Raw genomic sequence first — 24,275 nt, 5'->3', positions numbered from 1 at the left:
CAAGTTAGCTTAAAATTAAGCCGTCATAATTTTTAAACAGAGTCCTCGCTAAATTCCCTGTTAAGAGGCAAAGCAAAGAGTTAAATGTCCAACTTAACAGAAAACATAGGTTCAACTCTGTTAAAATGCAAAGCCGAGACATAATAAATGTGAAATTTATGATGTTAATGTGAAATGAATGAAAATAAACAAAAAACGCACATCTTTCTATGAAAGTAAACAAAAACCGCGCATCTTTTTATAAGTAAACAATAAACGCACATCTTTCTATGAAAATGAACAAAAGCTAGATAAGTTTTTATGGAAATAAACAACACCTCAGAAAAATTCTCCCCGCAACATTTATTTTGTTTATGTTTCTAAGGCACGTGTATGGAATTTTTTCACTAAAAACTTAGATTGATATGTGAATGGATACATATTTATTTATTTATTTTGTTAATGAAATTTAAAAAACATATAATTTTGCAACTTTTGTTATATATATATATCTCCGTTTGTATGTTCTATTTATTGTAATGGCGTGGGTTGTGAGGGGATTGGTATGCAAAAAGTGATCCTATTTGAGCGCAATTAGTAGACGTACATTTGTTTTGCTAAAGTTCAACGAGTTAACTGTAACATTTCGTAATGCGCAAGGCGATCAAATGTTCCCAATTTATGTAATACAAAAGACCAGAAACTTACCCGGCATGTCAGATTTATTTGTAGCTGGTATCTTTGGAGCTGCTTTGCAGAAACTAATTGTGTAAAAGGGAAAGAGATAATTTACAATTAGCAATTTCTTTAACTACACATTAAAAGGAATTTAAGCAAAAAATGGCAATCTTTTAAGGAAATTTCGTTGTTTTCCATGTAATATATCCTAAAGCATAAAGTTCGGTTTGTAGGAAGTAATAGACTCTACATCTAATATATTTCTATTAGGAGATATAGGGAAAATTTAACGGAATTAAACAGAAGAGGTGCAACGAGTTTGTTAAGTTTATGAGGGAAGAATAATTTGACACAATTATTAATGGGAGAAGGAGCGGTTTAAAACGTTTTAATGCAACATAAGTAAAAAGTTCGAAACGTCCAAACTTTACATGTCCTATACCATACTCAGATTCAACACAAAAGTACATGTACAGACATTAGATAGACAGACAGGCTTACATCGATTAAGAAAATAATTCTGAATCGATCGACATAATAGAAGGTGCGCTTCTAGGTGTTACATACGTCCACATAAATTTAAAATCCCTTGTACCATAAGTGATGTAGAATATAATAAAGAAAAATGCCGTTTAGTTGAAATAAGTATTTATTTTACAAGCACGTAAACAAATTCTTAGTTAAAAGCATGTGATCTAAAATAAGTGACTTTTTACGAATAGAGGGGTATAAAAAAAATTTTAAATATTACTTAAATTAATAGCGGAGAAACACATAAGGAAAATACTTTTGATTTATGGCGGTTAATAGTAAACACAGAGAAACTCCTAACTGTGAAAATACAGAAACCTTTGTTACGTTTTGCACTTATGTTTCTTTAAGAAAGCTGCTACCACACTTAATTTTTTTAGTTTTCAAAAAATATTTTGTCTTTACTTTAATATACATTTTTAAATTCTATTAAATGCGAATGCAAAAATGTGCTATTTCAATTGTAAAAGCTATTCCGTTTAAACAGTAAAAACATAATCATAAAAGAGATTAAAAAATTATTTTAGGCTTAAGTGATACAAAGAAAACTTAAAAAGAATATTAGATAATAAGCAATGATAAAATATGCTCTTCACTTTTTCTCTGCGATTCAATTTCTATGTGGTTTCAGGTCAACTCGCCACGCACCGATGGTGTAGCGAAACCATATCAAAAACAAATCGACGCCCATTTGCAACCAAGACCAGAACGGAGTCAATTTGGAACCTTCAATTTCTTTCCAATTCACCGCAACTTCCCGGATAGGTATATTCAAACGTTCCGCTATGTATAACAGTTCAACATCGAAAGCCCTGCAAATTTAATTCAAGTGAAAATTTAAACGAAAGGTTAGCATAGTAAAGCTAGTTAATCTTGCGTTCTACACTCATGAAAATTTAACTCAAAAAAACTTTTTTGCTTTTCAAATTTATATTAACGCTGTAAATAAAAATATGCCTTGTAGTCGGATAACAAATACATCGTCCTCGACGCAATCCAGGCATAAAACAGCAAAGATAAAAACTATCATAAGTGTAAAATTCGTTCAAATTTGAAAAGAAGAATAATACCATCTTTCTACATGTAAAATATTAAATAACTTTCGGGCTGCCGGTCTAGTAAGTAATTTAAAGCCGCATTGAGTGTCTCTGACTGAACGAACAGCAAAAAGCCATACCAGAAAATGAAAACCATACATTAGAAAAGTTCTGAAAAATACAATTATTTTTTATTTTGATGGCGGACTTCAACATACACCTTTGTCCTTACCGAAACAAACTTCTAGAGGCTATGGCTTCTTCCTCTAAGTGAGCACGTGAACCAATCACAATAGCATCTTCTTGCCAGTTTTTTGTTATATCTCTGAGAGTGACATCCAGTTTACCATAATCTGAAAACTTTGTAGCACCGTCTGCGTCAGCGAAAAGTAAATGACGACCACGAGCACTTAACATGCCCTTAAATGAGAGAATTTCTTTATTCTTTAATTGTTTTCGGAGCTTTATAAAATGGAAACTTACCATACGTACCGCTCCACCTTTGCCACGATTCTCAATCAATTCCATCACCCTAAACTTGTCAGTCGTGTGACGTTCGCTGTATTGTAATGCCACTGAAATGGTGCCATCCGAACTACCGTCACTTACGACAATTACTTCGTATGTAAAAGAACTTTCTTCAGATTTTTCCTCAAGAAATTCCAAGCATTCATCGAGCATAATTGGCACTAGGATAAGGAAGGGTAATATGTCAAATTAAGAGTTAATTTTTACTTTTCCCTTTTTGGCTTACGGCGTTTCTCCTCATTAAAGGCCGGTATAATAACACTTAAATCCAAGGATGGTTCCTCTTCTATGCTTGGAAATTCTGCATCGCTGACGATGACAGGATCAAAGTAACGTTGTTCCTTTTTATGCCTTTTTATAATTGGTAATGGAGTGGTTACAAGTCTTTGCACTACAAAGAGCTATTTTATATATATAAATTGTTTGCGACACCTGAAATAATTTATTTAAGAACCCCGTGCCGGTAAATTTGGTTTACTTACCACTAAAATAAACGCTATTACAATGGCTAAGCCCGTAAATAATATGCACAATAAAGACATATTCCTGGTACTTAACCTGGTTTTATTTCTTGTCTCGAACTTTTTATAATATTTAAAATGAGCCACGTATTTATTTTTTAGAGAATTCTTTTAAACAGCATTCAGTAAATAAATGTAGAATAAGTGAGTGACATTTTGGCCTAAGCTGTCATCGTCGTATATGTGGTCATTGAAATAAACAAGATTTCCGCAACAAATAAAAAGCTACGTTTTGAGATCATTTAGTTACAAAATTGTGCTTTCTTATAACTAAATAACTTCCAGCTCTAACATTCTAAGGCTATGGGCTTTATTGAAAACTGATTTCCGAGATTTTAATTCAGATTCTTTGCTCATTTTGCGGTTCCTCGTTCCGTTTACTACTTGGGACTTATCAATCCGAAGAGCAGAAGACCTTATCTTAAGGTCTTATGCTGCTTGCTGCTTTGAAAGCGTTGTGTTTCGAGAAATCCCATTTGAAATTTCGGGTAACCGCGCTCTGTTATACAATTAAGTTCATATATCCCAGCTTTTTCAACCATCGCAAATTTTACTACGCCTACAATCATCTTATTGCAATGATTGTTTAATTATTTAAAGGAATAAAAAGAGCTATTGATGTTCTGAAAAGTGCACTTAAAAGATATAGGCGTCTAAAAATATATAAATACTGTTGCGCTGTGTGCGTAATTAAATAGATTTTACACTTTCCATCTTCAGCGTAATGGAAGGCGAATATGTTAACATGCCTGTGTCGAAACGTTTTGATTCAATCCGTTTCTTTTCTGTCAAAAAGAAATTTTCTAATTTTTGTTTACATTTGCCCTGTAAGTGCTATTTGTATAGAATTTCAACAGATGTTTTTTATTGATTAGCAGAGAATTTGGAACAAATTGGGGACGGCTTTGCAAATTAGCATAGACTATTACGTTCTTTCTGTAAATTAGCATAGAGTATTACGTTCTTTCTGTAAATAGCACAGAGTATTACGTTCTTTCTGTAAATTAGCATAGAGTAATAAGTTCGCTCTGTAAATAGCGTAGAGTATTACGTTCTTTCTGTAAATTAGCAGAAAATGTAGCTACTGTTTTGTTTAAGTTGATAATAAAAAAAAATTATGGCGGTACCCTTTTAGGCGAACTTGTAAAATTATTATTATTATTATAAATTTAGCCAGAGAATAAATTCTAAGGTAGCGTCAAAAGAATTTTATTTAGCGGAAACTATAAATTGACTCTATAGAATGAAATTTCAAACATCTCCGACCATCAAAAATATCCCAGACCATAAATTTCCCCGCCCATGAAAACACAATTAAAGCTAATAATGATGATAATAATGATTAGTTCTTTTTGCACATTTTTGTTAATAAGTTACATAAGCACATTTTGTCAATAAGATGTCGGGTTGATCTTTATTGTGTAATTGAAAGTCAGAAAATTTCTTAAAATGCAAAACATGGATTTAGGTGATAACGAACTCAAGCCCATAAAGGTTCTTGGTGCCGGTAGTTTCGGCGGGGTATTTCTTTGTAATTATTTTTTGGAGATCGAGCGAATCCGAAGCGAACTCGTGACAATTGACTGAAGAAAAATTACTTTTTTAAAAAATAGAACTTACCTTTAAACTGCAGTAATAGAATACGAATAAAAAATAGATGGCAATTTTAATTTTTCATTTTGCAATGAAATGCCGACGGCAATGAATATGTTTAAAACAGATTTTTTCACTTATTAAGCTGCATTTAACAGATTTTTTACTTAAAAAGCTGCATTTAACAGATTTTTTACTTATGAATATTTTGTTCACGTCTAAGTCTTGTGAATGAAATGATAATAATAAAATAAATTTTAATAAAATAAATTTTTCTATGTAATTACGTTGTTAATATTTTATTATTATCTTCGTTTTAGGCAAAAAAATTTTTAAATTCTAGATTTTAAATAAAGGCGTAACCGTGCATTTATCCACATCATTTCGTTTAAATCGTTTACAAAGCGTTATTTCAAGTTGCTGTCTTATTATGGTAGAATAATTGTACCCCATTTTTCCGTTTTTTTTAACGGGGAACCAACTACCTCCGGCTATTCTAATGAGCTTTGTTGCTCATTACACTTTTTTAAAAATCATTTCAAAAATCGTCTAACTGATAATGAAATTCAACAGAAAGAATTGAAAGTGAATCCGCGGGGGTGTACGAAAAAGAAACTTTAGAAGAAAAACAAGAAGCAAAGGAAGAAGAAACTTCAGATGAAGAACAAAGAAACGAAATTGACGATTTGGAAAGTAAAGAGGATGAAGAACACTCTTCAAATTCTGATGACGATTCAGTTAACAGTCATTGAAATGAGGAGGAAGTGGTAGCTGTTAAAGATGAAAACGGAGAGAAAACATTTCCTGATTGATTTCTTCGGAAATCGCGTCCCGGTCATTTCCCACGTTTCATGGTCGATCTGATGTCCCTTCAAAAATATATAAATAACCCGCAAATTGAGCATTTCCATTTTAGTGATTGCAATGAAATTTATAGCCTCACACAATACTAGAATTATTATATTCGAAAGAGAACTCTCGTTCAATTTAAACTGAATTTTTTTCTTTCTATTTTTTGTTCATTTTAATTAAATTCATTTTGAAACTTAAGGAGATGTATTTTTTTTTTTTGTAAGGTCTGTTGTTTGGTGAGAATATGAAATTTTATGAAATATGAGAAATTATTTCATTTCACCTTATTTCGCCGAATATTTTACATCATTTGACGTTTACATAAAACTTCAAATTCGCCTCTTATTATCCCCTTATTTTTTTGAACGCTTTACAAACTAACAATTAATAGCTATAGACACGAGGTTGGCTGCATATGAGAGTAATTTAAAGAGCCCGTCCCAAAATACATGCTTTGTTGTTCTTATATATGTATATATTTATTAAACCTTCCTCCATCCCCTCCCCCATAGCTGAGTGTCGGACAGCCTTTCCTCACCCACTGCTCCCACTGCGTAAAATAATGAAATGCGCTCTCATTTTCCGAAACTCTCTTAAAAAAAAAAAAAAAAAAAAGTATTTTCCTATATACAGAACTTTTCATGGCAGTCTATGGAGAACTAGTTTAGCATATAAGAATAAGAAAGTGAATGAAATATTAAAATTATATTTATATTAAAAAGTTTTCTTAAATCCTTTAGAAGAAAACAATATTTTTCGATTTGAAGTTAATGTCTCTCGGCCATATCTTTCGACTTTACTGAAATGAATACTTTTTGGCTTTTGTTGATGTATATATTGGTGGTAAGAGGCGAATTATTAGATCAGGCTGCTGTAGGCGAACTATATACATTTAAAATTGAACCAAACATATTCGACTGGTCCCATCAAGTCATCAATGAACAATTTCGATATACGCCCTCATTGAAATCGTATCCAGATTTGCCGTCGTGGATGCGTTACATGTACAGTAACGAATATCATGCGGGATTTTTATACGGAACACCACCTGAGCAATTATTAGGAAAATCGATTACTCTCGATATAGTGGCACTGAATAAGAAAAACTACGAAACCCGCAACACCGAATTAACAATTAAGGTGGCGCGTAAAATTCACGCTCCTAATATAATACAAATGAAAATCGACAATTTGAATTGGGTGCACCTTATGGATCCTGGGCGTATAGAAAACTTGCGTAATATATACCGGAAAGACTTATGGCCGGAAAGCGAAAGCGATTTGAGCTTAGTATTTATGGAGTCAGCGGTAAATATGGGAGGCCGTTTACCTTTACGGCCACAGCAACACGAAGGGTGATTTTTGTCATATTGAAAAATCTATCAAAAGAACTAATCATCTAATCTGTTTATTAATCTTTCTTTCTTGTATAGAGTTGTTGTCCATTTAGGCAGCTTTGCGAAATTCTCCGAACGTCTTAAGGATTTACAGGAGGAGGTGCGTCCTCTTTATAAATTACCTTCTTGCACTTACAAACGTACATCAGTGCAAAAGCTCTTTGAAAATTCTGGTTTCAAATTGGATTGGTGTGCTTTTCGAATCGTTGGCACCGACATGAGCCCCGAAGTGTTACATCATAATCACGATGGTAACAAGCTGAGCGTCGGAACAAATTCCTTGGAAATGAGCACGTTAAAACGTCGTGAAGGAGGACGTTGGCAGGGCATGCATCGCGACGAAATGCCCAGCCGCAATTATATAGATGAGTTTGCTTTCGCATTTGCGATACCAACAGTGATTTTTGGAATTCTCTGCGGCATTTTAACGGCTAGTTTATGTTTCAAACACGAAAAATTGTAAGTTCATAGAAGGTTTGTAATAATGAAAAGTTTCCATTGCTTTTACTTTTTGTCTCTTGTTATACCCTACACCGCTTTATGGTACAAGAATATATTAATATATTAAGTTTGTGCAGTTTGCACACCCAGAAGGACTCAAGACAGAACCATCTTTTATTACAGCGATCGATTCGAAATCACATCCTGAACCAATTAAAGTTTGTCTGTCCGTCCGTCCTGCTTTTTGGTGATATTTTTGAGATATTTTAATGAAATATGGTACAATGATTTGCTTTGATCTATTGGAAATAATAATCGGGCTAAACCTCTTTTTCGACCACTTCCCATGCGAAGGTTTATTTTGAAAAGCCAATACGTGGAAAATTGGTATAAGATATTTAATGGGAGGCCGTGGCTCACCGTAGCGTTTTTACTTATTTTTTGTTTATTTATTTATGCTGTTCTTCTAAGTTCAGCACTTTCGTTGCAAGACTCCAAAAGCGTCCATTATCCAAAAACTATCAATCAGTTTTGATAAACGATGCTACGGATACATTGATCGCAGAAAAAAAGTACAATCCGCTGTGGGATTCCAAAAGTCAAACCAAAGATACCAAAAGCTGTTTAAGCAATTTGCAAAGGGTTTCGATGAGGTTTGTTACAATTGAGTAACCCGCCTGCAAATGTTTGAATATTACGATTCTTACAAATCAGAAAATCGTAAAATTATTTACCATTCATACCAACAAAGATTCGTATTTATATTAACCATCGAACTTGACCTTGTATAAAATGCACCCTTGATAGGGCTTAATAGTAGTGCTTTGGGAATTTTGCATCGGATGATGGAACTGTTTGAACCACTTGCTCCATACCCATTCCTGTGGACCGTGGATCCTTTTGTAGGAAAAATGCCGAATTTTCAATACTTCTTAATAAAAATTCGTGCATAAGAATAATTTGATGTAAAGATTAACTTTACTAAATTTGAACAGCGTAGGTCTATTTTTTAGATACCAAGCAATATAAGGGTTCTTACAAAAATTGTACAGTAAATTGATCAAAGGGAATGAGGACCACATAGATCTATTTCTTAAGCCGCACCATATAGAGGAGGTACATGACGGAGAAGCCTAATTGGGCGGTTTGTTGTACAACCTGCGAAATCTTGGATAGTATGGGACCATTTCATGAATCCTTGCCCATAGCTAAACATTTTTGTCAGAAATGTTCTCTTATTTGGTAACAACATCTAAGTCGTAGTCATGTGATGATTAAAATTGATAGAATTGGTTGTTTAATCTATATATAAATTTGCTAAGACTGTCTTTCGCGACTCGTCTTCTTATAAGTGCTTCCTTGCAAAGTAGTACCTCTTTAGATGACGACGACCAATGGGTCTATATGCTGGACTGTAACGTTTTAACTTAATTTCATTTTCTTTTTAGAAAAATGTAATTTTATTTAGTTTTTTTACATTATTACCTGTTTATTTATGTTTGTTTTTCTAGAACGGACGTCAGTTCTGAATTATTCTTTAATAACATATTTCATATATGTGACGAAGAATGTACTAGTAACAAGCAAAACTCTGAAAATGACGACGAAAGGTGATATATTTTTATTTTATTTTACATTCTTCTCTATATTATTTGACTTTTCTCAATGATTGTTTCATCAAAACAATAATCATTTTATCTTTTCTCTCCTCAATAATGCAGTTATAAGGGATCTTCTTACCCAACTACGTCGTCAACAGTACAAATGGTACAATATTCGGATACGAACTCACAACCTGTCACCACCTTAAAAAGCTTAAAGGATCCAAATTGCTTGTTGGACAATACCAGCCTACGTTCTCAAAGGTCTATCTTTACAAAAAATATGAAAATGCGTTCAATCAATTCAATAAAAAACAAATATCTCAAAATCCATCATCAAAACTTGGACGTATAACCGTTTCCCCACTTCTGTTCCGTTGTCCGTTTTCTATTTGCAGGTTTCTCTAAAACGTAAAATCGGCTATATTAGGATATGTTACTTTCAGGAAATATATGGATAACAGTAGGACTTTATTGTGAGGAATTGATTATTGTTCCAAATATGCTTCGAAGTGGTTTGTTAAGCTGCATCAAGCCTTTCTGCAGTCTCCGATGTTGTCTAAGCAGACGTTTGTTTTAAGCTGACCTTGTCAGTATCGTTCAAAGGCGATAAAAGATGATCACCCAAAGCATTGCTTATCGTCTTTTGCTTGTTCTATCCGAAACTATACTTTCGCCAAACACTTTCAGTAAATTTCCACACGCTTCTGTAGCATCTCTTCCATCTTGGAATTCGTACAAAATACAGTGACCCAAGTGAACTTTATTAATGGCCTAATACCAACAAGAATCCTCATCTATGTTGTATTTCATTTCCTAGGGTAGTGATAAAAAGAGAGGGCCGTCGTAAGCATCAAATGAATGTGCCGAGGCCAAACAACCATATGCACGGCAAAATTTTATGGCCATCAAGATCGTGCTTCGATCGGTATCGATGTGAACTGCTCTCGTAGACTAACCCATGGGATTTTCGTAATAGACCTACTTTTCATCGCTCATTCATGTCGCTGACCAAAATTTTTGCAAGCACGCAACAAATAACGCTTGTCTAATGAGTAATTATACAAGGCAGCGCGGCAAACATAAAACCGCTTTTCTGTCCGATTTTCAATAAAGGAACGAGCATTGTCACAATACTAAGTAAACTAACTGCCATATTGTGCCCCTTTTCTGTTCCTTTTGTGCTCCTCTAAATCTTAATATTTCTTGTCGGAAACTTAACTTACTGACGGTTATCGTGCAGCTGAGAAGCTGGTAAACACACTACGTCCTTCTGCTTGTTTCAAATGAAGAATACCAACTTGAAGTCGTTGATATTTAGCATCGCTTTCTTTATTAAAGAACTGCAAGTCTTCGCCATCATTTTTTACTGTTTAGACTCAACTGCTGTGTCATTAACGACAGCACTTGAAAATTTGCAGCAGAGCTTTTCGTCAAATCGCGTTTAACCAACTCGTAGTATTCAAAAGAGCTCTGGCCCGTACATTTCAGCACAATTTCTTAGCGAAATGGCGAAGATAGTACTTGAACGACAAACTAGCTTAACAATCTCTAAAAAAAAAAGGTCGTTAAGTGTGTTGTATTTTCACCATTTAGCTAAGACTATATAGTAACTAGAGATAAATTAGAGTCATCTGAAACTTTAGGATAGAACCAGCCCAATCTGAGAAACACATTTTTAATAGAAAGTCAAGAACATTTTAGATGATGGGTACGCACATTCGCTTACAAACGAATGTAATTTTCTTATAATTTCTTATAATATCTAATTTGTTGGTAATAAAGTTAAATTTTTTTACAGTCCGAATAGTTTGTATCATTTGGAAAACCCAGCCAACGCTTACTTGCGTCCTAAACCGCCGCCATATAAAGGCGGTTCTGTTACGCGCAGCGGCGTTGATATTTGACAAACAACTTCTCCCCGCATTTTGTACTGCTAAAATCAGCCACTGCTGGACTATCTATCTATCTGCTTTAATAAGAACAAGTTTTTCGTAGAAATAGTTGAATCGTACATGCATGAAAACCTTTAGTGGGAACCATATCTTATATATTGTTGTAAACGAAAAAAAGCTATGATCTACAATATTACATAACAAATAAAAGAAAATAAACAATATTCTCTGAGTAATTTTAATTCGAAACTTTATAGGCCCGATAAGATGAAGATAACATATATCCTCTTTCGCTATCCGTATTCTTCTTTAAATAGTTGTATATAGTTATATATACAGCAAGCAGATTTAAGGCTATTCTTCGAACTATTCAGGTGCGCCGTTCAGACTTTTTTCATTAAACAAAAAAAAATGAGGCAGAGTTTGATTGATTTTGGCCCCGTTTTGATTTTTAAAGCTGAACAATCATGTTCAAACCGCTCTTTGCGCCTTTGAAATTTATTTTAAATCTTCAAAACGGATCCGGGTTCGTTAATCGCCTGTGTTCCAACACCTATCTTTTGAGGGTGAAATGCTCACTTTCGTCGAACCCAAAATATTTTTTTGCAAATTCCTAAGCTCAAAAAGGCGGCTCTCGCCAATTAATGTACAGATCCAGACTCCTTTGCAATTATTACGCTTATGACAATGACTCTATGACAGTCTATCTGTACGAGAAAATTTGAGAAAATAATAATGAGAAAATTTGTTTATTTGTTTAGTTACCCATGAAGCTCAGCTAAAATAAATGAACAGCCAAACTCAATTGATTGATTCTCAGATGTAAATCTTACTCTAATTAATATTAAAAAAAAAAATTCCAAGTATCCAAGAAGAATTAAAAGAAAAAAAAATAAACAAAATAATAATTCATGTATGAATAAACAAGAAAGAAAAAAAAGGAAAAAGCATGTAACCAACTAGCGCATTGAAATCAAGGGGTACAGAGAGAGAGGGAGACATAGATGTTGTTCTAAGTTTCTGCAATCCACCTATGCCGTCGTACATGTACCAAGCATTTCAAATGCCATCTCCACTGCTAACGGTACCATCAATTAGATCTACACCGCTATATGTCACATCTCAACCACCGACACCACCACAAGCAGTACCATGAAGTTAAGCATCACGCAAAGTTTATTATTAACTACAAATATTATGGAGATTTTCCTAAATTCTTACGGAGAAAGTTTTTACTTCATGATTTGTCTACTGTTTGTATACTGCTCTTGTCACAATGTTCTCACAATGGGTCATTTAAAAAATAAGGAAAATTTTGTCTTTCATATTATGAGAGGACTCAGTAATGACTTATCGCTGTACAGAGTAACAAATTAAACTTAACCCTTGATCCTTCAGCTCTTTGTGCCACCTCTTAATGAAACCAGCGCGGACATAGCTTCACTTAGAGAGAGCTCCATATGCAAATTAAAACGTAAACACTTTGGTCAAATGGAACTCCCAAGTCGGTGAACGAACCAACGTTTTCCAACTTGTCTGAGTCAATGTAATATTCAGTGCTGAATGACTTCCTTCTTAAGCAAGGAAGCTTCTTGCATTTTTTTAGTTTTAATTTCTTTAAATTTAACGAGCGCCATCTAACCAAATTATTTATGGCAGTTTAAAGCTGGTACGATTGCGATTGCAAAGGGAAGCAGCAAGGAAACAGTTTAATATCGTCACCTTACGTTAAGATCTGGCTAGTTTTAATTACCGAGGGAAGACCATGAATGTATAAATTATATAAAAAGGATCTTAAGTGCTGTGAGGGCCGTCAGACGCCACGGGAAGTTCACTCGTTGTGATGAAATTAAACGGAACCCTAAATGATTGGAGATCCATTTCACTAAGTAGAAAGAGAAGCCAAAGGCTTGAAGTTTGAGGATTAATAACATATGGTAAACTAAGGCAAACGCTTTACTAAAATCAGTGTATACGAAATCGGTGCTAGAGCCACTAGAAAAAGCCTTGAAAACATAACAAGTAAACTCCAACAAATTCACAATAGTTGTTCGTCCTTTCAGAAAGCTGGAATGGAGAAATGTAAGACTTGATAGCACAAGCCAAATGATGCGTAACAGTCCTCTCAAACAATTTAGATAAGGCACACAACTCTATAGTTCCCAACGTGACGTCTGTTTCCACATTTGTTTCTCGAAAACAAAGCGAAAATATTTGATTTCAAAAACTGATTAAAAATCTACGAAACAACACTGCAAAACTCGTCAGAGCACGATTTGAGTATACATGAAGGCATGCCACATCAGGTCGAAGCGCACAACTATATATTAGAGACCTCAAATCATGCAAAAACGTCTTTTTCTGAAATAACCAAGCTAGGAATCAAAGATAAGATACCGGCAGTTAACAGTTAAATCGGAATCCGCAGTTGAAAAATTTCATCAGAAGTATTCAACATGAATTATATGTGATTTTTATTCCAAAAATTTGTTAATTTCCATCGCCATCGCCATGGTATAAAATCATTGAAGATGAGTTGTCTTCCAGGCCCAGAAAGAATTTCATCTTAAGGCAGCCGTGAGAATCTTTGACCTCTCTCTAGAAACCGGAGTGTTTTCATCATGCTGGGAGAGTAGTTTCCTCATTCCAACTCATAGAAGTGAAAATAGAAAGAGGGTGGAATGCTACAGATGCATTGTGACATTGGGCGTGCTGTCACAGCTGTTTGAGCACATATCTGTCACAAATCTCATAGAGTGAACTAATCACTAAGACATTCTCTAGAGACTTCCAAATGGACTTTACATAGATGGCTTTCAGTAAGGCTGTTAATCGAAAAAGACAAAGGTTACTGAATTTTAAGAGGCAATCAATAGGCTTCTCCCTATACCTAATGAAGCAGATCATCTCATCATTAGATCATCTCGTCGTCAATAGATCCTGTAGAGTGCTCCTTACCTCTTTCCAGTTTTACGAAATTTAGGTGACATCAGGAATTTCTCAAGGAAGCAACCGTGGACAACTTCTTTTTGTGCTATATATAAATGATATCTCATATTTCATTAAATCATCCAAAATGTTAGTGTATGCAGCGAACATAAGGCTATTTAGGACTGTGTTCTAGAACCCTTCAAGTAAACATTTTAGTTACTCAATGTTCGACAAATGCCTTAACATTGAACTTGAAAAAATGTAAGAAAATGTTGTTTTCAAGACGGACTGTATAGAAACACAATACGTTATAAATTCGCATAAATTGCAAGATACATACTTACAATTTAGATGTGCTTTTTGATAGGAAATCAATCAATAAAGCCAGATTCACTTTGCGATTCATTAAGCGCTGAGCTCGTGAATTCAAAGACCCATAAACTACAAAAAGACTGTATATGAAGTTAGTTACGACCAATATTGGAATGTGGTGCGCCGGTATGCGGTCTCCGTCTTTTCGCTATTATTTGGCAGGGATCGAATCGGTACAAAAATTCCTGCTTTTCGCATTAAGGAACCGCAATGGGAGCCCTTATAATTTTACCACCGTATGAAGATAGATTACTACTCATAAATATTGGATTTTGTATTACATGGGAAGTGGATGGGTATCTCCGCCCGTCTTTAACTCCGTTGTGCCAAAGTAAATTTCGTTTTTAATTAAAACCTTGAACCGGTTGACATATTATAATGCTATTCTTTCTTATTTTTAAATGGCTTAACTTAGCCTATATTATAATGTTATTCTTTCTTATTTTTAGATGGCTGAACCTAGCCGAGCATGCAAATGTCAGCATATTAATTTTTCTCGACATATTGGTTTATACTCGAATGCTCAATCTTGGTAAAATTGATCAATGGAGTTATTGACTCGAATGCCTGTGTGTGAATGTATCTAAATAAATACTCTTGTTCGAGTCTGCAGTCAGTTGATCAAGCTTGGCTAAAGTAAAAGCAAAAGCAATTACAAATTATTTACCACACTTAGGGTTCTTAGCAAAAATTCAAATAAGATTCACAACAAAGTTTTGAAAGGCCCAGTGCTGCCAAATTAAATGATCCTAAGCATGTGGGCACTAAAGCAGATCCGTTAATTTATTAATTCGGGGATGTATTCATAGAACTTAGGTAAATTACTTCGTTTTCACTTTTTTTTTCTTTGGGTGGCATGAAAGTATTTTCGTTTCTCAAATACAGATAAAATTAAAAGCGTTTTAAACACGACTCCATGTCATAACTTCTTTCATTTCTCATCGAATATTAATTGTCTATAGATTAGCAACAGCAAGCAAATAATTATTTTAGGCTCAATTTTAACGAAACGTTGCAGCAATGAGGAACTTAACCGAAAAACGCATATAATGGTGTCAATATATCGGTGCAATACATTGAAATCAATTTGAAGTGCTCAGTTTGAAAAAAAACCAATGCGAAGATAAATTCAACGTTAATAACATTAAAAAGAATTGGAATTTAAATCTTCAGCTAATTGCAGAAAACGATTAAAAATCAATTTAATAACTAAAAATAAAGCGTATGTTTTTCCCATATATAAAGCACACAAAATGAGCTCTATGTTTAAAAACGTCACCTATGGTAACTAAACAAGGGTTTCCCACAGTAGGATGACAAGAAGCGATCGAAAGCATCCAAACACAAGAGAGAAAAGATATGTAAGAAATGTGTTGATTTGATAGTCACAAAGTACTACTACGGGCTGCAATGCTCTTGTTCCCTTATTTTCGCACGTTGCCAATGACAAGCATGGAATCATGGATAAAGTAAAAAGAGTATTGTATATAATTGATTAAAATTCATTCCTAACGCCGATAAAAATTAATTTTGTGTCACCGGATTTACTTTATTACCAATCTGATATTTATAGATAACGTATAACATGGTAATTTTTCATTTCTGGTTACTTTCACCCAACTATGAAGCGAACACCAAATTCACATTCTTTCGCCTTACCACAACAGATAGTAAAGTAAAATTATAAAAATGTTAACAAAATTCTTTATGAATTGCCAGGAGTATATAGAAAATTATAATATACATTTGATCAACACATTATTCTTAAGCTTTTCGGTGGTAATAATTGCACTCGGTAGCCTGATGATTATGGTAGAAAGTGTTTTACCTACGTTTATTAGAAAAACTTTCCGTTATGGTAAACATAAATGTAATGGCGATGAACATTCGCTGGCTAATAAGCTCGAGGTACCGAAATCATGGTTTGCACATTTTTATATGTTTGCCTTCGGATGGTCGATCTGTGCTTTCTACTTAGTATTAAAAGGTATGATAATGCATAGTACTGCGCCTGATCTAGTGGTAATCTTTTTAGATTTTATCGGCGGCGGCAAAAATGACCGCAAAGTATTAATAAAATCTAATGAGGCTTTAATAGCTACGCTGCTAATGACCTTGCAATGTGTACGACGTTTTTATGAAACGAATTTTGTGCAAATCTTTTCCCGTAAAAATAAAATGAATTTATTCCAATATATTGTTGGATATTTGCATTATTTCGGTTCCATTTTAGCATTGTTAATAAATACCGAGGGCTTCGTGAAAGGTAATTTGCACAACACTTTAGACCTTTTGGCGAATCTTTCACTCAAGAATACTTTTTTTAGATTCTACACCTTCAACATTCAGTTTCACCAAAATTACACTTGTCCAGTATATATGTTTGGCTCTGTTTCACTTTAGCTGGTCTCAACAATGGAAAACAAATATGATATTCGTCAATTTACGGAAAGACTCTAAAACTGGTAAAATTCACTCGGAGCAACATCTACTCCCTCGTGGTGGTCTTTTTGAAATGGTTTCTTCTCCGCATATGTTTTTTGAAATTCAAATGTACGTCGCTATTATGGGTATATTGCCACAAAGTCTCACGTGGAAATTAATTGTTATATGGGTTACTGGAAACCAGGTTCGTATTATAAATGCTTTTATTTAATAACAATTTTGGGAATATAACGAAAATTCATCTTGCCTTTAGATCGTGAACGCTTTGCTAACTCATAAGTGGTATAAAGAAAATTTTAAGAACTATCCGAAGAATCGCAAAGCTATAATACCGTTTTTATTATAGATTTTGCTCTCCTATTTTTTTTCGTGTGATTAAGATTGTATATCATTCCATGTAGATCTATTTTTTTTTTCTTAAACTTGATTATGAAAAAGATGAAAAAATTAGCATCATTAAGTTAGCTATTGACTTAATCCAGTCTTTAAAATTTTGTAACGAATAAATAAAATTTATTTATTTTATGTTCTGCTATTTATTTGAAAAGGAAGCTAGAAAGAAACAAAGAGAAGTAATAATAATAAATATCGGTTCTTTAGCTGGCAATTTCGTGTTCTTTCGTTTACCTATAAGGATAGCCTTGAGCCTTGGAACGAAAAACGGATAGAAGAAACGAGAAGAATATGGCCAACAATGCCAAACCGATAATGCCCATAATTCGTCCTTTCCGTTGATCCGTTTGATTTCCAGATTCCGTTAGTAGTATCATACCCAAAAATATCAAAGCATCTTTACGATCATACAAAAAAAACTTTTCTAAAAAATTCTTTATGAAAATTCACGAAAACGCTTACTTAAACCCATAATGATGTATGTTTCAACTACCAACTGCCCTTGTGAAGACCCATGTATATAGGCCACGCCACCATTTTGAGTCCTATGCACTAAAGGCGGTCCTCGAATATGATTCCACATTTGACCCGATATCATGGCAAAGCAAAAGAATACAGCCAAAGCACCCCAGATGTTTTTGTTGTATAAAAATTCTAAATTATTTCGTCTCATATATAAGAAACCGCCAACCAAAGCCACCAACGTAATTAAAGCCACCGCTCCCGAATAATTGGGTGGGCGGAAGACACGTATTTGTATATCTGTACGTTCCGCCACAAATCTGGCAATAACGTCCGCAGCGAAACCAATGCGATGTATGTCCATGCTATCAGCACTTTTAGGTTTGCCTTTAGGTGGAAAATGCATAAAAACTGGCGCCATATTTAAACGTAGCATTTGGAATACATCGGAACCTTCATCAAAATCAACCATGGCAAAGAATAATTTATTTGAATAAGCCGGAGAATAGCGGTAGGACTGGGCCACAATGTTGAATTCATCATGAGCATGTCTGCATATCTGACATTGTCTTGCAGGAGCCAACGCTGTAAGCATGACAACAACCGAATAATTGCGTGGACTGTTTTTAACATATTCACGAAACTTTTGGCCATTAAATCGCAGCAACGCCTTCTTAGCATTCATATCCAAAAGACTTTGTACTTTTTCAGATAACGATAAGCCACTCTAAAAGGAAAGGGAAATTCTTCACCGGCATAAACATTGACGTGGCCAAATATTATTTCGGATAAATCAATAAAGTTATTACCTTTGCTTTGGCTTGAGCGAAAGCGCTCAAAATCAAAAAACCACCACATAGTGTCAGTAGTAGTAACGAATACTTTAATAATGCATTCATTACTTTTTTTTAAATTTAAGGAAACTTTTCACTCTTGGAAAATATCTAAAGTTATAGGTAAAATGATTACCTACATTACCGACAGTCAATTCTCGTTCTTTTTTTCTTCTTCTTCTTGAGAGTTCAGCAAATTACTCCGATATTGTAATAGATAAGGCACAGTGTGATAAAAGAGGCAAAAATTCTTATTGAGAGTGGCAAATGTTTACAAATCAAAGATAAGCACAAAGATAGGTATAGAGGTTTCGGCATTGCCGAAACCACGCGCAACACAGATTCGTAGAAATATTGTAAATTTTATTAGAAATATATCGCTTGCTTTTGTTATATTCATTGTCTTATTTGAATTATGTATTTTGTAATAAGATTGGAATCTTTAATTTGTGTAATTCAATTACATGCTAGAAAAATTAAACATGTAAAAATAAAAAATCTGCATCTTTAAAAAGTACTCATCGAACGATCCTAATATAAAAAATTGCCAATTTCGTTTATTGCAAAGGTATCTGTTAGTGGCTCGGAACAATTTTTAAGATGATCTTTTAAAAATTTGAGCTATCTTGTGTGAGCCAGCGCTACTAGATATTTACACTTAATATCAAATCAATAGCTTTTATACCTGTATTGCTTAAAAGCTAATGACGCGCCATTTCAAACTTTAAAACGACATATAAATGTCAAATTTATCATGTTACGGAATCGTAGTTGTTCCAAAAGTAGATGAGAGACGATTTTACCCTCATAGCGCAACAATTGTCATAAAATTGACGGTCTGTGCAAAGATTACAATTGGCTATCTTCATAATGTTAACCTTGGCTTTCGAAATTAATTTTTTTTCAATAAAATTTGATATCCCGTTTTATTTTGGTTTCTTATTTGAATATCAATAAAATTCAGCTTGGCAACTCCCTTTGTCTTCTATACTATCTGTCATTCATTGATTTAGTTGTGTTGGTTTTTAAGTCTATTTTTTAATACTTTGTAAGAATAAACAATATATTTATTTTAAAAGTCAAAAGTGAAAATAACTAGTGCTACCTATAGCACTAATATGAGTGATGTACTGAAAAACTTTCAAGAGCGCTCACGCAAACGTAAACAATTATTAGCACAAACGGCAAGTCAATGGTGCAAACGAACATCCGAACAGGTTTACGTTATTTCATTCTTTGACATTTATAGCTCGGTTTGTCGGTAGATGAACTAAAGATTGCCTTGGGTACTGCGCCTGAAGTGAGTAATGGTTCAAGTTACGGTAATGCGTTTGGCACAAACTTCGCTAAAAATGCCTGCCATAATAATCAACGAACTCAGGATGACGAAGAAAGTGCCATTAAAAAAATGCCAGGAGAGATAATTTATAGAGACTCATCAACGTTTCTGAAAGTAAGCATAGCAAAGAGTTCTTTTCAAACTTTAAATTCGCTTCTTATTTTTGAAAGGGCACGCAATCTTCCAATCCCCATAACGATTACTGCCAGCATTTCGTTGACACTGGACAACGGCCACAGAATTTCATACGTGATGTCGGTTTAGCTGATCGTTTCGAAGAGTACCCGAAATTACGTGAACTAATACGACTCAAGGATAAACTAATACAAGACACCGCCTCGGCTCCCATGTACTTAAAAGCCGATTTAAAAGTATTGGATTTGAAAGCTCTGGGCACCAAATTTGATGTTATACTTATCGAACCACCGTTAGAAGAGTATTCACGGGCAGCGCCTTCAGTAGCTACAGTAGGAGGCGCTCCGCGAGTTTTTTGGAATTGGGACGAAATACTAAGTACGTCTAAATTATATTTTAATAGAAAAAGTATAGCTCTACTTGGTTTTCGTTATTTTTAGATCTGGATGTAGGAGAGGTAGCAGCACACCGTTCTTTTGTCTTCCTATGGTGTGGTTCTTCAGAGGGTCTGGACATGGGACGCAACTGTCTGAAAAAGTGGGGTTTCAGGCGCTGTGAAGATATTTGTTGGATACGCACGAATATTAACAAACCCGGTCACTCTAAACAATTAGAACCAAAAGCCGTTTTCCAGCGTACCAAGGAGCACTGCCTGATGGGTATTAAAGGCACGGTTAGACGTTCAACTGATGGTGATTTTATACACGCCAATGTTGATATTGATTTAATAATATCGGAAGAAGACGAATTTGGTTCCTTCGAAAAACCCATCGAAATTTTTCACATTATCGAACATTTCTGTTTGGGGCGTCGTCGTATGCATCTGTTTGGACGCGATTCAAGCATAAGGCCTGGTTGGCTAACAGTCGGTCCGGAACTTACAAACTCCAATTTTAACGCTGAACTTTATCAAACCTATTTTGCGGAGGCTCCTGCAACTGGATGTACCAGTCGTATAGAGTCCTTACGTCCCAAAAGTCCTCCTGCTAATAGTAAAATTTTACGTGGTCGTGGACGCGGCTTTCTACGAGGACGCGGTAGGCCGAGGTAGAATTCTTTTTATAATGCTAAAAACAAGACCTGTTTTCTTCGTTTCTTTATTAGTTTATCCATCAAACAGCGTTACTCACATTTTCTTTCTTCTGTAAAAAAAAAAAATTAATTTCCCGACAAGAAATCAATCTTTTTTTTTTAAGGATTCGCTTTAAGAAAAGTAATAAAAAATTCTAATTTGTAAATATATATTTAATTTATTGATTCATTGCAACTTAGGTTAACGACGATAGCAACGTTTCAGACGTCGAAAAATATCCATTCCATTTTTATAGTGCTTTGTGCGTGACTTCAGCGATTGTAAGCTTCTTAATCTCCACAATTTATACCAATTTTAGAATGAACCTAAACATGCACAACTGTGTGTATAGTATTCATTCCGAGTTAGCGGAATTGAATATATCGGCTACAAATTTGGAAAAGAATTCGGGAGGGATCTAAGCTTTTCACAGGACACGCCCACACGTCTATGTGACAAGGACTTTTATGTTGAAAATAAAAAAAATCAGCTGCGCCCACTTCGTGTTATGAGGCATGAATATCTTCTTTTCGGCAACGATCAAATGTAATTTTCTTTTGGTTTTTTTATAAAGATATTTTCTTAATCGATTCAATACATTAGATCCGATTTTCCGCCATCATATCTCAAATAAATTTTATAATTTGATCGCTGCACTTTCCGCATTTGTGTTGCAGTGATTATTAAATAAACTTTCTTAAGTTCCTTCAGTCAATATTACAAGGGTCGTAGCTGAACGGCAAGAATATATATATATATATATGTTGTATCTGGCCCTGCTTTTCATGGTAATGGAATCGTCCTAAAGGAAAGAGCTTCCATAAGAACCAGAGAATTGACTGCTGCGCTTGAGAGCTTGACAGATTCATATTGTTTCGATATTTTTGAGCGCTTATTGAAAACTTTACGATAATACGGATCCTATCAAACTTTCTCTATGTGCCTGTGAAATCGTCACAAGTGCTAAATGCGTGAGCCTGCCATTGGATACGGGCCTTAGTTAAGGTCGTAACAATACATAAATTCGCTCTCTGTAACTAATTGGGGAATTGAAATACAATCAAGTACTTAGCCCAGAGGAAGGGAGAAGTTTCGAATAATCCTCACCTCGTTTGTAGGATTAAATTTCATCATTATCGAGTTCAGTTATTTGACTTACTTTAACTGGTACGCGATCACGTGACCGTTTTAGATAGGCATCATCTTCGTAAACATCTCGAGTTAAGCCAAAATCGGATATTTTGCAAATTTTATTCTCAGCCAAGAGCACATTACGAGCCGCTAAGTCTCGATGAACCAACTGCAATACGATTTTAGATTCTAATTAACTTATGAGCAACAAAGGTTGCTCTATTACTTACCTTAATCTCGGTCAAATATGTCATGCCTTTGCAGATTTGAAAAGCAAACGATAAAATATCACATTCGGTGATTGGTTCTATACCGTCGGTAAAGTCGACACCACACTGTTCAATTTTTCTGCTTAGTCTTAAATAACTGCGCAACGAACCGTATCGAGCATATTCGATAATAATCATTGGACTATCGTCCTTGGTGCAAGCACCCAGCAATTTTATGACATTTGGATGCGAAACTTCTTGCAGTAATTGAAATTCGGACATTAAAGCCATATACTCGACAGAATTTGCGCCTTGTTTCAGCATCTTCATAGCTACAAAATGTAAAAATCTAATTGTAATCACTGTTAAATCGAATAATATAAATTTAAGTAAAAAACATATCCAAATGTTTAGAAACCTACGGTTGTGACACCCAATTTTCCGTCTATATCTGTAGCGTAGCCCTTCATAACTTTACCGAACTCTCCTTCGTCAAGAACAGTGTCCAGTATTAGAGAATCCCGAGGATATTCCCATTTGGCATCAATCGTTGTTGCTTCGAATTTAAAATCATTATCGAGCTGCATTAATGGAAGATCACCGTTACGCATATCGCAATCATCCCCGTTAGATGACCGCTTTCCACCTTTTTTACTATTTGCCGGAGATTGTTTATGTAAAGAGCGCTTAGCATGTTTATGCTTTGTTAAGAGCACAGTAGCAAGCAGAAATATAAAAACCATAGGAGCAATGATAGCTACAATTACACAGGACTTATCACATTCCAGGCCGGCCATGCTAAGGATTTCTTGTATTGGACTCTTTTCCTCTATTACTGCAGCAGTATTGCTGTCCATTTGAAAACTGTCGCGTTGTAAATCACTTTCCAATTTTTCGGAGCCTGATTCCATTTTTTGGTTCATTCTTGCGTTTGCGCTTAGGTCGGGGCTCATCCTCGTCCATTGGGGCGCAGAAACATTTTCCATTATCTTCACAAGTGCATGTACCCGAGTCAGATAATATACCGCGCTTGTTATCGTTGATAGAACGTGGTCCCATTATTCTATTACCTGCTATGCAATCTTGCGGACATGCAAAGTTATTTAATTCTTCTAGAGGATCGCAGATATTGTCAGGACAAAATTGAGGATCAGGTACACAAGAAGCACAGTTTCGGCTAAAAAAAGCAACATTCGAGCCACGCCATGCACTGGCACCGCCATTGGTTACTAAATCGCAATATTTAACGCATTGCTTTGACCTTAACCTTAACCTTGTGCTCAAACAAGGTTGTGATCGTGACTTGAGGCGATGTTCGCAGGTAGTATTCTCTGAACGCCCTTCCAGCAAATGGACATTAATAACGAATGACCGCTGATGGGTATCGTGCCAGGATACATTCAGACTATAAGTTGGTGATGATAATTATAAGTAATTTTTTTAACAACACATCCTAGAAGACGACTTACAAGTAGATTGCTTCCGGTGATCGTTCCACTGATAAAGCATTTTTCTCTTTAATATAAATTATCCCACCCACAGTAGTAATACCGAAAGACCCGAAATCAAAATATTGGGAGAACGTATGGAGGGTCGTAAAGCCATATCATTTGCTAGCGTAGCTTTTCATACTCAACGTGGAGATCTTTCTCAAGATTGGGTAATTGCCGGTGTGATCATACATAAAAACCCAGTTAAAATGACTAAAAAGCAGCAACCCTATTTGATTTGGCGCCTTTCCGATTTAAAGGGAGATATTAAAACCATATCATTATTTCTTTTCAAAGGCGCTCATAAGGAACTCTAGCAAACGGCTGAGGGCGCTTGCATTGCTATTCTAAATCCGAAAGTTTTCGATAATCGAGCTGAAAATGGCGACGTGGCTTGTCTTACAATTGAT

The 24,275-nt window shown here is 34.9% G+C and overlaps 6 protein-coding genes across 12 annotated transcripts; 3 read left to right on the top strand and 3 right to left on the bottom strand.

The window, feature by feature from the left end:
- Positions 1-1,293: 1,293 nt before the first annotated feature.
- On the bottom strand, positions 1,294-3,432 carry LOC119633348 (dolichyl-phosphate beta-glucosyltransferase). The gene is made up of 6 exons (XM_038026866.1): positions 3,236-3,432; positions 2,980-3,154; positions 2,709-2,914; positions 2,458-2,645; positions 2,259-2,396; positions 1,294-2,000 (listed from the first exon to the last, which is right to left on the bottom strand). Exons 1-6 carry the CDS (start codon positions 3,293-3,295, stop codon positions 1,799-1,801), a joined length of 969 nt encoding a protein of 322 aa, XP_037882794.1. The 5' UTR covers positions 3,296-3,432; the 3' UTR covers positions 1,294-1,798.
- Positions 3,433-6,432: 3,000 nt separating this feature from the next.
- On the top strand, positions 6,433-14,961 carry LOC119633345 (epsilon-sarcoglycan). 5 transcript variants are annotated; one of them, XM_038026858.1, is made up of 5 exons: positions 6,438-7,074; positions 7,153-7,575; positions 9,069-9,167; positions 9,279-9,422; positions 14,806-14,955. In XM_038026858.1, the coding sequence occupies exons 1-5, from the start codon at positions 6,524-6,526 to the stop codon at positions 14,912-14,914; spliced, it is 1,326 nt and encodes a 441-aa protein (XP_037882786.1). In that variant the 5' UTR covers positions 6,438-6,523; the 3' UTR covers positions 14,915-14,955. The 5 variants fall into 5 exon arrangements, with proteins under 5 accessions (XP_037882788.1, XP_037882789.1, XP_037882786.1 ...); XM_038026859.1 differs by lacking the exon at positions 14,806-14,955 and adding an exon at positions 10,960-11,301 and having other exon boundaries at positions 6,439-7,074; XM_038026862.1 differs by lacking the exon at positions 14,806-14,955 and adding an exon at positions 10,944-10,997 and having other exon boundaries at positions 6,441-7,074.
- Positions 14,962-16,029: 1,068 nt separating this feature from the next.
- On the top strand, positions 16,030-17,168 carry LOC119633347 (polyprenol reductase). 2 transcript variants are annotated; one of them, XM_038026865.1, is made up of 4 exons: positions 16,030-16,343; positions 16,392-16,622; positions 16,684-16,985; positions 17,055-17,168. In XM_038026865.1, exons 1-4 carry the CDS (start codon positions 16,046-16,048, stop codon positions 17,145-17,147), a joined length of 924 nt encoding a protein of 307 aa, XP_037882793.1. In that variant the 5' UTR covers positions 16,030-16,045; the 3' UTR covers positions 17,148-17,168. The 2 variants fall into 2 exon arrangements, with proteins under 2 accessions (XP_037882793.1, XP_037882792.1); XM_038026864.1 differs by having other exon boundaries at positions 16,030-16,622.
- A 48-nt stretch (positions 17,169-17,216) lies between these two features.
- On the bottom strand, positions 17,217-18,652 carry LOC119633346 (tumor suppressor candidate 3). The gene is made up of 4 exons (XM_038026863.1): positions 18,466-18,652; positions 17,657-18,383; positions 17,429-17,591; positions 17,217-17,353 (listed from the first exon to the last, which is right to left on the bottom strand). The coding sequence occupies exons 1-4, from the start codon at positions 18,553-18,555 to the stop codon at positions 17,338-17,340; spliced, it is 996 nt and encodes a 331-aa protein (XP_037882791.1). The 5' UTR covers positions 18,556-18,652; the 3' UTR covers positions 17,217-17,337.
- Positions 18,653-19,476: 824 nt separating this feature from the next.
- LOC119633509 (N6-adenosine-methyltransferase non-catalytic subunit) lies at positions 19,477-21,151 on the top strand. Of its 2 annotated transcripts, XM_038027100.1 has the most exons (5): positions 19,477-19,673; positions 19,739-19,942; positions 19,999-20,341; positions 20,404-21,000; positions 21,068-21,151. In XM_038027100.1, exons 1-5 carry the CDS (start codon positions 19,608-19,610, stop codon positions 21,109-21,111), a joined length of 1,254 nt encoding a protein of 417 aa, XP_037883028.1. In that variant the 5' UTR covers positions 19,477-19,607; the 3' UTR covers positions 21,112-21,151. The 2 variants fall into 2 exon arrangements, with proteins under 2 accessions (XP_037883028.1, XP_037883029.1); XM_038027101.1 differs by having other exon boundaries at positions 20,404-21,151.
- A 1,004-nt stretch (positions 21,152-22,155) lies between these two features.
- On the bottom strand, positions 22,156-23,930 carry LOC119632992 (proto-oncogene tyrosine-protein kinase receptor Ret-like; the record flags this gene model as incomplete). The annotated part of the gene is made up of 5 exons (XM_038026171.1): positions 22,156-22,335; positions 22,397-22,707; positions 22,794-23,194; positions 23,259-23,780; positions 23,845-23,930. Coding segments are annotated over 5 exons (1,500 nt in total), but the record flags the coding sequence as incomplete, so codon positions are not given.
- Positions 23,931-24,275: the final 345 nt, after the last annotated feature.

This window comes from Glossina fuscipes, unplaced genomic scaffold, assembly GCF_014805625.2.
Source record: "Glossina fuscipes isolate IAEA_lab_2018 unplaced genomic scaffold, Yale_Gfus_2 2, whole genome shotgun sequence".
NCBI lineage: Eukaryota > Metazoa > Arthropoda > Insecta > Diptera > Glossinidae > Glossina > Glossina fuscipes.
This window is presented reverse-complemented; position numbering and strand designations above follow the sequence as displayed.

What these genes read in the sequence shown, in the direction of transcription:
- LOC119633348 (XM_038026866.1), bottom strand. Translation starts at nt 3,295, where the DNA reads ATGTCTTTATTGTGCATATTATTTACGGGCTTAGCCATTGTAATAGCG. An exon ending in TAATAGCGTTTATTTTAGTG is followed by an intron (nt 3,155 to 3,235) that starts GTAAGTAAACCA and finishes TATATAAAATAG; the next exon opens with CTCTTTGTAGTGCAAAGACT. An exon ending in ATTTTACATGTAGAAAGATG is followed by an intron (nt 2,001 to 2,258) that starts GTATTATTCTTC and finishes TTAAATTTGCAG; the next exon opens with GGCTTTCGATGTTGAACTGT.
- LOC119633345 (XM_038026858.1), top strand. Translation starts at nt 6,524, where the DNA reads ATGAATACTTTTTGGCTTTTGTTGATGTATATATTGGTGGTAAGAGGC. An exon ending in CGGCCACAGCAACACGAAGG is followed by an intron (nt 7,075 to 7,152) that starts GTGATTTTTGTC and finishes TTTCTTGTATAG; the next exon opens with AGTTGTTGTCCATTTAGGCA. An exon ending in TGTTTCAAACACGAAAAATT is followed by an intron (nt 7,576 to 9,068) that starts GTAAGTTCATAG and finishes TTGTTTTTCTAG; the next exon opens with AACGGACGTCAGTTCTGAAT.
- LOC119633347 (XM_038026864.1), top strand. Translation starts at nt 16,046, where the DNA reads ATGTTAACAAAATTCTTTATGAATTGCCAGGAGTATATAGAAAATTAT. An exon ending in TACCGAGGGCTTCGTGAAAG is followed by an intron (nt 16,623 to 16,683) that starts GTAATTTGCACA and finishes TACTTTTTTTAG; the next exon opens with ATTCTACACCTTCAACATTC. An exon ending in TATGGGTTACTGGAAACCAG is followed by an intron (nt 16,986 to 17,054) that starts GTTCGTATTATA and finishes TCTTGCCTTTAG; the next exon opens with ATCGTGAACGCTTTGCTAAC.
- LOC119633346 (XM_038026863.1), bottom strand. Translation starts at nt 18,555, where the DNA reads ATGAATGCATTATTAAAGTATTCGTTACTACTACTGACACTATGTGGT. An exon ending in TCGCTCAAGCCAAAGCAAAG is followed by an intron (nt 18,384 to 18,465) that starts GTAATAACTTTA and finishes CTTTCCTTTTAG; the next exon opens with AGTGGCTTATCGTTATCTGA. An exon ending in ATACATCATTATGGGTTTAA is followed by an intron (nt 17,592 to 17,656) that starts GTAAGCGTTTTC and finishes ATGATCGTAAAG; the next exon opens with ATGCTTTGATATTTTTGGGT.
- LOC119633509 (XM_038027100.1), top strand. Translation starts at nt 19,608, where the DNA reads ATGAGTGATGTACTGAAAAACTTTCAAGAGCGCTCACGCAAACGTAAA. An exon ending in AACAATTATTAGCACAAACG is followed by an intron (nt 19,674 to 19,738) that starts GCAAGTCAATGG and finishes TGACATTTATAG; the next exon opens with CTCGGTTTGTCGGTAGATGA. An exon ending in GAATTGGGACGAAATACTAA is followed by an intron (nt 20,342 to 20,403) that starts GTACGTCTAAAT and finishes CGTTATTTTTAG; the next exon opens with ATCTGGATGTAGGAGAGGTA.